The sequence below is a fragment of the Primulina eburnea genome, chromosome 1 (genome assembly GCF_022965805.1).
Source record: "Primulina eburnea isolate SZY01 chromosome 1, ASM2296580v1, whole genome shotgun sequence".
NCBI lineage: Eukaryota > Viridiplantae > Streptophyta > Magnoliopsida > Lamiales > Gesneriaceae > Primulina > Primulina eburnea.
Genome location: NC_133101.1, coordinates 1,035,444 through 1,046,622, shown reverse-complemented (window position 1 = coordinate 1,046,622; position 11,179 = coordinate 1,035,444). Strand labels below are relative to the sequence as shown.

Genomic DNA, 11,179 nt, shown 5'->3' with positions numbered 1-11,179 from the left:
GGAAAAGATATATCACGAGGCTTTAATAGCCTCATCGTTTTAAGGACAATCCATGATCTCAGATGAGGACCGTTTTGGAGAATCTTGGTTTCTTCAAGCTCTAGTTTTACCTCGATATATAACACGTAATGGGATATTGTTATCGAGTAGGGTCTTTTGCAAAGAAACTCCAAGAACCGATGGTTGGGAGACAAGCTTTTGCTGTCAAACAAGGCTGTGTACTTCGTTGCTATAGTGAGTCTCAGTAATAGTTGCATTATTTCATGTTTTTTATAGTCAGTAAAAGAAAACTTACCGTAACGAGTGCTTGCTGGTTGTGAACATCCTCCTGAGACTGGTGTGGATGCAGTTAGTTCTCGAAAACCAAGAAGCACCATTTCTGCACAGGAAAGCCATGGTTGCTCTTGTTGCTTGCTTGGAGATACTTCGTCGTGGAATATGGAACTTTTTCAGGTTAGATGATGCTTGCATTAACATCCTGCATCATCCTTAATTTAATGTTGTTTTGATCTGAGAATAAATGTTGGATTGTCGTTTGATTGTGGCAGATTGAGAATGGGCATTTGAACAATGTCGGAAAGTTATCGCACTTTCAAGCATGTTCCGTTGCCATTTCACTATGCAGATGACAAGATAATGTGACAAAACACTACACAGAACCTCAGATTTTTTTAAAGAATTTTTTGTATGTTTATATGTCCAAAACACTGGATGATTCTTTTCTACTTTGGCATCTAAAGTGTTTGTGTCAACAGAGTGCAGATATAGATAAACAATTTGCAAACTGATCGAGTTCAATTTTCAATAATTACAAATGTTAATGAAATAATTCAAAGCATACGTGTATACTTTGCATTTTGAAGCTTGAAATAGGTTCGCTTTCCGATTATCATTTTATACAACTCTGGTTCTGATGAGCTTTTGATTTCGATTTTCGAGTTTAGAACCAAAATCGAAGAATGATATCGATCTCGATTTTGGAGAGACAAATCAAGTTTTGGTTTACTGTTTGAAGTTCGATCATAATTGCAAAGCTCGTGAGATATCATCGTTTCGTGACTTGATCAAAGAGTAAGAAACTAAAATAAAAGAAATCAACTTATAAAACTAAATAAGAAGCAATCTGAACACTACAAAGTACCTTCCCAAAACATCAAGTATACCAAAAGAAAACAGTACAAGACTCGTCGTATCACTCGATACAACAAAAACTGTAATTGAGACGTAGGCAACGAATTACATTCAGTTGACTGATTATTACATAAGCTTTATTGTGTCACTCAGCTGCAAGAAAAGTAATGTTACATTTAGACAAAGTATCAACAAAATTCACAAGGTCCGTGATCATTTAGGGGAACCAACGTCTTTATTTTCGTCTTCCCCATCATGTAAGGTTACGAAAGATTCACAAGGCGAGTTTTCTGCCGTTATGTCACCCATACTACCATGATCCTGGTTTCCGAATAGATATGACAATGACAGAGGATTATAGGTTGAGCTCTCCTTTTTAAGCCCCTGCAGCGCTCTCCTAGCGGCACAGATGCTTCGAGATATATCTACCATTTCTTCCCCGAGTGGCGATGTTGTTTCCAAACGAGCTTTCGAAATATCACCTGGCATCAGTTCTTGTGCTATGACGGTGGATTCAACAACCTCGGCTTCCAGTGGGAACAGGACCTCAAGATTTTCCTCACATTCGCGTACTAATCTTGTCAGAGGTTCTGTTGTGAAGAAGGGCTGATGAACAGCAAGCTGAGTGAAAGGCAGACTCAGCAATTCCCCAGTTCTTTTATCGTATTTCTTCAAGATTTTAATTAAACCTGATGTGCAAGACATTTCCATGGAAGTAGCTATACCTCTGGTACTAGGAACAAAAGGACTTGAATAATAAGGAAAAAACGAAAACAAGAATGGGCTCCTTTACCTGCAAGATTAAGGGAGCTGTAGTTCTTGAGAAGAACCATTTCTCCATGAATAGCAACAAAATCCCTGCGTATCTCCATCATCTCTTCACCAAACTCGGTCTCTACAGGAAAGACTCCGTCTCTACTTTCCTTCTCTTTTACTCGCTCAATAATTTCCTTAAGTGCCTGAGAAAACAGCATCAGACGACAATCACACGCTTGAATGTATCATTCTGGTATAAGCAGGGGGTCTGAATGGAATTCGGACCACAAAACTTAAATTTTTTGTGTGCAGAATTCCAAGTTTCTGCCTTAATTGCAAGTTTATGAATTTCATCATTCACGAGTGTAAGCCCAATGAAGTTAAACAAGGCCGTAAATTTGAAAAGACAATCTGAGAGTTCTAAACCGATTCATTTCCTTAAACAAGCAGCAGATCTATACATATAGTACAAAACACCACACAAATTTCAAGCAATTGTGCATGTCACCATGATGCTGCTTTCATTCGATTCTGAAAATTTCCAATGGTCATTACCAATTCCAACATTGTATCACGAAGTCTCGTATTCTATCAGAATGGTACACATGGCCATCTGATGCACTCAGAAAAGTTTCTTGACAAATTAGCTAACTGTGAGTCTCTCTCTGGTCTAATTCGAGTCGAACTATAATCGCATTTACAAAAGTGAATAAAAGCCTCCCCAATTGGCGCGAAACAAATTTCAAGATAACATTTCTCTTTCCATTTATATAATATATATTCTCAAAAGCATACCACTCAGATAGATTAAACAAATCCATTGAAATTGGAATATACCATATAGATTCTTTTAAACCATTCAACTTCATAGATATTAATATACACTCACCAATGCAACATCTTCAACATTTTACAAGCGAAATACCTCGAAAAATCTTGATTTTTCGCATCGAATCTAAATAGATCTCACCCCGTCTTCATCTTCCATTTTCAACTAGCTTTTTCTTTTTGTTTTCCAATTCAAGAACCTAAGACGGCATTTCTCATACCAGTTTATGTTGGGAATTAAAAGTTCTAGGTACGAAAAGTTCGACGATTTCTATGTTGATAAGCAAGATAGAGCCATCTGAGTTTCAGAATCAGAGAAACAATGTCTGAGTATGTGAAAAAGGATAACTTTTTTTTTATCCACCATAAGTTTTCTATTTTGATTTCACCACGATATTCACAGGCCATGATCAATTTCATATTAAATTGTATCAAACTGGATCAGATTCAAGCATACAAAGTAAAAATACTTCACTAATGGAATAGAGGCAGCACGAAGTTTTTCCCACAAACATAAACTTCCCAACTTTATTCTCAATAAAAAAAAATTCCTTGCAACACGTATCTGTGAACAATCTAAATGTTAAAAATTCTAGTTTCTTATCAAAAAAAAAATTGTTAAAAATTAGAACGCAACCACAAAGATCAAATACAGAATCAAAAACAAAAACCTGGACTCTGATGATGAAATCCTCCTCCTTATCGACGTAGAAATCGTTGAACTTTTCGAGTTCCTCGTTGAGAATCCCAACAAACCATTCCTGAAGCTTCGGCAGCGGCGGAGCCTCAGCCGCCCCATCAGGTCCAGGGGGCGGGAGAGTCACGGCGGCGGGTTCCGGAATATTCTTGAGGAGCTTCTTCAACAACTTGTAGCATAGGTACTTGTCCCTCCATTCCGGTAGGGTTTCTTCCAAATGAATCCTAAATTCTTTCCCGAATTTCATATGTTTTTCGATGAATCCGACGTCCGATCGTTAGACGCAGAAGTTGATGCTTGATACCTTTGTCGCACGCACTACTGTTATTATTATTCTGTCACAATTTAGATTATGCGAGAATATTTGTATAATTTTCTTTAGTTAAAATTATTTTTATAATTTCAAAATTAAATCTAATGTCCAAAAAATTTAAATCAGGTAGTAGTATAAATTATTTCTTAAATAAATTAACTTATTCTGAATTTCAAGTTGAAATGGTGGAAAAGGAAAAGAGAATTTGTGCCACGTTTACAATTTTTGGTAATATTTTAGATATACGTACATATTCATATATAGAACAAATTTGTATATTCTTTAGATTGATGCGTTTTTTTTTAATCAATTTTAATTTTTTCGTCAAAATCATATAAATAAATCTTGTAAAATTTATAATTAGGTTGTTAAAAACATTTATATATCTAGATAATTTTGTCAACCACCTATTTACAAAATTTTAACAATAAAATTGACTATTTAATTATATTATTTTGGAGAGAATGACGAAATTGATAATAATAATATAAAAGAACATAGTTATGTAACTAAAATTGATTCAACTAAACAGAATAAAAAAATCACACATTAATCTCATTTCTGGACTTTATGAATTTTTCTTAATAACCCATATTATGATATAAAATTAGCGTCAAACGCTGGGAATGTCGACTTAGCTAGCAATTTTGTTTCCTTCATGAAGCTGCGCGATATTTTATTGCTTTTTTTTTAAGATGGCAACATTTTAGTTTTTGGTGAAATTAACATTGAAAAATTACAAATAAATATTTTGTAAAACGAATATCTCATCTATTCTTTCTAAAAGTTAAGAGTCTAGTTTGTTTGTTGACATTAAAGAGCAAAATATATCCGTTGCATATAAAAAATGACACACACTGAAATGAAATTGAAAATTGAGGGAAACGAGTGATCCAATACGTACCTATAGTAGTTGCAAAGACTTTGGCTGGTGGCACCTCTCTCTATTCCTCAAGATTGGTTGTTGAAGTACGAAACTAATCGAGTCAAACTCCATAATATAAAGACATGGAGGTAGGAAAATGACGACGAAAGTGACAGAAACCTGGAAATTTTAAAGAATATCCTTGATGGGAATAAAGGATGAGAAGGAATATTTTCAGGTAAGATTTCGAATTTATTGTATTTAGGCTGAAATTACGATTTCTGCTTTGGTTTTTAGTGTGTTTTAAATTAACTATTGCAAATTGCAGTGGAGAAGTTGGTATAATTTATTTGTTGTGTTGGCATGAAACAGACGACCAAAAGACCATGTCTAAAACTAGCTGTATTATAGAAATGCAACTAGATTGGACAAGAGAGCTGGACCAATAATTATACAGAGATTTTAGTTTGTGAATTTGAAATCATTGAATTATGATTATTTTTTATGACATTTTTTCGGCGTCAACTTCAAAACTATCAATGGTAAAGTTATGTATTTTGTTCGAACGGGCATGCCCAAATTATTTGTAGCATGGTTTTTTTATCAATGAATTTACTTTTTACTGATCCAAAAAAAATAAATTGTAGGCTCCAAGAATAATGAGACTCATCTCGACAATCTTAAGTTTTGGGCATTGAGACTCGAACTCGATACCATCAGTCGTGTCTGGGAAAATTTCTTTTCTTAAAACCTAAGACCGTCTAACGAGACTGGTAATCCATGTACTTTAAAAGATATTGAACTTCAAATTCAAATGTCAAATTCGGCCTCTGATCTGGCTTGACGTTTCATGATCAACAACAGCTTTCGAACACAAATGATTCAGATTATTAGACTGAAGTGCTAAAAAACAGAGAAGAAAAACAATTAAACAGCGGGTCAGCTGCGGCCTTATATGGTCTCCAGGGCCTGAAGAATGTCAGCCTTCAGGTCTTCAAAGTCTTCCACTCCAAAACTGAAGCGAACCAAGTTGTCCAATATGCCATACTCGGCCCTCCCGGACTGAGGAAGATCCCTGCACATCGAATTCAGAGTGTGTTATTGTCGCATTCGTATCAATTAGAGTCGTGTATTCAAAAAGTTTTATCACAAATATATACACTGAAGGGTAATATTGTATAATAGAACTATCATGGTTGCAAAAGTGAATGACTTGAAGGATTTAGCAATCTTCAAGTTATAAAAATGCTTAAAAAACGCACCAGTAAGACATTATGGCAGGTTGATCAACGATGCTTTCGCAGCCTCCAAAAGATGGAGCTATGTAAGGGATTTTCAGTGCGTCAACAAATTTTGCAGTGGTGTGCAGGTCTCCATCAACCTAACCAATCGCATAATGATGAATATCATCACAGGAACTGATCAACCATAAACATATATATATATATATAAACTTCTAAAGATAAACAGCTTGCTGTGGCTTCGTAAAATTACTAGCCTCAAAACTGACGACGCCACCGAAACCAGTCATTTGTTTCTTAGCAAGCTGATGTTCTGGATGACTAACCAAGCCTGGATAATAGACACGGCTAACCTGCAATTCATTTTTTGTTATCACTCGTTCTGTGCGGGTGTATACAATACAGTAGTAAACAATGCAAAGAAGATGATGGATATTCCCTCAGAAACATGACCTAACAGTCAGTTAATTTGGGAATCCAGCTCAAAATCTACTTGTTCCGAAGAATATGAATCATTGATGATAATCGTTCAATATAAATCTAAGTACGTAAATAATCAACTAGATCATGATAAAGATATCATGCCCTAACAACCTAGCCAGAGACACAAGAAAACAAGGATTAAATAGTCACTTAGTCAAACAAATACGATAGAGTGCTTATAGTGAATATGACCTCTGCTGCTCTGCTGTAAGTAAAATCAGACTGAAAGGAACCATTAGTAAAAAGAACAGCAGCAAATAGGAATACCAAGATTCCTACTCTGAGTGACAAAAAAAGTTTATATGAGCTTCTTCAGGCGTCAAACTGATTTATTACGCATCAATACCTTAGGATGTGCCTCTAAAATCTCGGCCATCTTCTGTGCTGTTGAGTTTTGTTGCCGTACACGTAGATGCAGCGTCTTCATGCCTCTGATGATCAGATATGCAGCATTCTGAAGAAAAGGGGCACATTAGACTTTGCTTAATTATAATAAAAGATGAGGCTGCAAAAGGCCAGAAGTGCTCAATCTTACAGTAACCATGCTCAATGCTTCAAGATTTATTAGCACAGAAAACAGTACATGAAAAAATGCAAGAAATTACATTGACTAAGACAAAATTATTGAGCCAACAAAACTCACAGGATTGAGAACACCCCCCAGAATATGATGCAAGTTGCGAGCAGCTGAAATCAACTTTTCTGGACCACTAATGGACCCAGCAAGAACCTACAAGCAAATACAACAGTTTAACATCAAATGTGTAACTTTAAAATTGTTAATGATATCAATAAGTATCAAATTGCAATATCAGACTAAACATACATCATTATGACCCCCGATAAATTTTGTTGCAGAGTGTAAAACGATATCAGCACCAAGAGCCAGTGCCTTCTGGTTAAGGGGTGTAGCAAACGTCCCATCTATGCACACCAAGGCTCCTTTCTCGTGGCAAAGCTTTGAAACCATCTCAACATCAACGCATCTCAAAAATGGATTGGTCGGAGACTCAGTAAAAAAGAGAGACACCTGCATGAAGTTAATATAGTCTCTTTTCAGTACGTCTTCTAAGAAGAAAACACAATGAGCACATGAAAGTAGAAGACAAGTTATACTGATACTAACATTATTATTCTCCAAAGCAGATTTCAGACCTCCAATATCTGCAGGATCAATCACTGTGGCCTGCATTTCATTAGCATAAAAAACGTCAGATCTCTTAGGTCCCTATGAGAGCCAAAATATTTATTGTGCCCTGCACACAAAAATGATAAAGAGTCAAAATACTAACCTAATTTACCACATGTTTCCTCTTTTTTTCCTTTCTTTTTATCTCAACATAATCAATAATTTGCTTATGCTAGCATATAATGGCCATGAACTTACAACATTTTGTTCCCGAATTTGATGAGTAAGAATGCCTTGCTCCAATTTTTTTTTAGTCAAGTAAAAGTTAAAACTCAAAGTTGCCCACATTATTTCCCATTAAAATTAGAAATAATTACATGATTGAGGTAGATAGACATACAGTGATTCCCATTTTGGGAAGAATAGTCTCGATGAATATTCGAGTCTTCCTATAACAGTCAGTGGTCGTCACCAAATGCCCTCCAGCAGGAACCAGTGCCATCAACAGGACGGTGCTAGCACACATTCCAGATGCCATCAGAAGGGTTGATTCAGCTCCTTCCAGTGCACTGTTACAATTTTTTTATAAACAGAATGCAGTTGATGTGATCCACCAGACAATTGTTTCCAATTGAACGCTAGAAGAGAATTAAACATGAGAATCAATTTCACCTTATCTTTTCCTCGGCAACAATAGTAGTGTAGTTTCCATATCGTCCATATTCAAAACTTGCACGTCTTTTTTCCTGCAAACCAAACAAAGACAGCCTAATTTTGTCAAATCCATCTCAATCTTTATGGTCAAATTTTGGTACACTTCAGGTTTTTTGGAAATGTTTCACTATAGGAAATAATTGATTTGAAGATGGATTTAAATGACATTCATCTCGGGTGTTTTTGAGATCCAACATAATTACTATTAAAATTGTTCAACTTCATGTAGAGTAGATTTGAAATTTACTTGAGTTTTGTTAATGCAAACAAACCGAGCAAATTGAAATCATGGATTTGAAACTCATCATTTCAAACACATAAATCCAAGCAGACCTAAGGGTAAAATGGAACAAGTTTCCTTAGGTATATGCTATGTATAAGAGGCACAGGCAAATTATTTCTAATCCATACAAAAAACTAAATCAGACAATGAAACTTAGAGCAAGACGGTCTCATTTTATTCTAACTCCTAGCAGAGCTGTCCATTTATTATCTTTTCAAACTAATTCCATTCATTTAGGGTAGACTTCGAGAAGTAATATTAGTTCTGTGGTTGACTAATCACAATCATCATAATAATTGACCTTAGGTGAGTTAACAATTTTCAAAAGCGAGTCCTTTCAATGAGCTGACAAATCAGGTACTTAGGTCAATCTCCAGAAAATAATTGAACATACCTTAAAATCAATGAGATCAGCTGTTTTCTTGAAGAAATAGGCAGATGTATTAACTACTGGGGTAGTAATTGCGTCAGTAACAATAGCACGACCCAATCTTTCACCTGGACAAATTAATGTAAACATAAAATAGAGTATAATCCACTTCGATAAACAAAATCGATTCAACGAAATCCATCTAGGATTCGGACGTTCAACAAATAAGGCAAGAGACTTCTTACAATGCCATGTAGACTTTTCCTCGATAATCAATATACCGAAAATTTCTTATAAATGATTAGGCATCGATAAAAACTGCTTTTCTTCCAAAATTGTTTCACAACAATCGAGAAAATAAGAATATGCAAGAAGAAACACACAAATGAAATTTCATGACTGGATAAATTAAGAAAAGAAAACAGAAATACAATAATATTTTAAAATAATTAAAAATATACCGGCATGAATCGCGACGCTGCCATCGGAATTCAAAAAGGAAGCGTATTTGAAAGGAGGCGAAACCTCAAACTGTACAGTTTCCCGATCAAAAGTAGTATTTTCAGCCACAACCACCTCATCAACGCCGGTCTCAACCGGTGCGGCGGCGGCATCGACAGCCTTAGCCGCCGGCTTGGGGATCGACGCGCCTTGGTTGTTCGACCACGAAGCCGCCACGACCTGCGCCACACCAATGTTGCTGCAGTTCCGTCGCGCCTTGTTGCTCAGCTGCCTCACAAAATTTGGTGGGAACTTCAAAATCATCGAGGAGAGGCCGTAGGCCGACACCGCGCCGTGGAGCATCGGAGGCTTGATCTTCCTGGCGGACGGTCCATCCGTTCGCGAGAAATCGGGATCTGACCGGCACTCGAAGGCCGGAAACGCAATTGCGCAGCTGGAAACGGCCATTAGATCTAGAAATGAAAGGTTAGCGGAATATCGAATATTTGGAAGAGGAGACTCCAATCTCGCCCTCCTCTTTATTATACGCAGAAAAAAGTAGCGATTACAGGGTTTCATTGGGGTTGATGCGGTTGTATATAAAAGTACAATAAATTTTTTATTATTTTTTATTTGATAACAGAACATATTTAAAATAACCTCTTTTCATAATTTTTACTGAAAATGTAAAGAAATATATTTATTATTATTACTATTAACAATTAACAAATAAAAAAAATGTCAGAAGTGAATATGTTTAATCCGAACACGCTTATCAACTTTTGAAGTTCTTTTTCTTTTATTATTTATTTTAGTAAAAAACAAAAAAGATGTTTTGAATATTTTATTTAAGATATTTTGGTTTGGTGCATGCACTTCATTTAATGGCTTATGCCTTTGTGTTAAGGCCAATTGGTCTCACACACTACCCTTTTCGGGTTTGAATTTCTCATCTTCAGTTGTACTAATAATAAGGGTATTGGGCTTCTAGCCCAATTGGTCTCACACAATACCCTTTTCGGGTTGGAACTTTTCATCCTCCTTTGTACTAATAATTAAGGGTAATTACTTTTTCCTTCTTATTAATGGCAAAAACTGATTTAAGTCCCTTTTATCTGTGACGTGTCAAAAAATTCCTTAATTTATGAATTTTAAAGGTTTTACGTTCCCGATAATAAATCATCGTTGTAAACTAGTTTGATATAATAGGGATCAAAATTAATTTTGGTAATTTTTAAAATGAATATTTAACATTATGGATATAAAAAAGAATTTCGAAATTTTATAAATCGATATATATTTTAAGTATGTCATAAATAAATAAGAGAGGCTAAAATGGTTTCAGGCATAAAAAAGATTATCCTTTTATCTTGCTTCAAACATGCATGAATATTATATTAATATAATTATTTTTATCAATTATCAGGGAATGCACATTGAGCGAGATATTATTGTGGATAATGAAAGTAACTATAATTTTGTAGTGATTTTTTTGTGGGTATATACATAATTAAGTCGATATTGAATTTATTACTGTGAGGACGATTAAGGAATAATATTGTAAGTGAACAAATGTTAATTTGACTTCCTTGATGTAATAAGCATCATTAATGTAATAATAAAGACAAAATATCTGTCAAACTTATCGAAGAGAAATTTTACGTTGAAATCTGTGTCATGATACATATTCAATTGCCGTCTCCCCTAAATTAGTAGCTTGCAAGAGAATCATGTCTGTATGTATATTTTTTACTTTCACCTTCCTAATTAATTTGAGACAAAAATAAGAAGAAAAAGAAGAAGCAACAGCATGAAATGCTAGTTATCTTTGAGTTTGTCTTTATTATTTTAGGGGTTTACTTAAATTGTGTGATCATATATCGAATATTTATTCGATGCACATCGAATGATAATTGGTGGTGAGTTTC

The 11,179-nt window shown here is 35.1% G+C and overlaps 2 protein-coding genes across 2 annotated transcripts; both read right to left on the bottom strand.

Annotated features, from left to right (window-relative positions):
* Positions 1-1,124: 1,124 nt before the first annotated feature.
* On the bottom strand, positions 1,125-3,753 carry LOC140834676 (SPX domain-containing protein 4). Its single transcript, XM_073199766.1, has 3 exons — positions 3,387-3,753; positions 1,925-2,090; positions 1,125-1,820 (listed from the first exon to the last, which is right to left on the bottom strand). Exons 1-3 carry the CDS (start codon positions 3,657-3,659, stop codon positions 1,345-1,347), a joined length of 915 nt encoding a protein of 304 aa, XP_073055867.1. The 5' UTR covers positions 3,660-3,753; the 3' UTR covers positions 1,125-1,344.
* A 1,620-nt stretch (positions 3,754-5,373) lies between these two features.
* Positions 5,374-9,822, bottom strand: LOC140834597 (cystathionine gamma-synthase 1, chloroplastic). The gene is made up of 11 exons (XM_073199643.1): positions 9,272-9,822; positions 8,835-8,938; positions 8,116-8,189; positions 7,844-8,012; positions 7,441-7,500; positions 7,141-7,344; positions 6,958-7,044; positions 6,661-6,768; positions 6,089-6,184; positions 5,853-5,971; positions 5,374-5,665 (listed from the first exon to the last, which is right to left on the bottom strand). Exons 1-11 carry the CDS (start codon positions 9,717-9,719, stop codon positions 5,542-5,544), a joined length of 1,593 nt encoding a protein of 530 aa, XP_073055744.1. The 5' UTR covers positions 9,720-9,822; the 3' UTR covers positions 5,374-5,541.
* Positions 9,823-11,179: the final 1,357 nt, after the last annotated feature.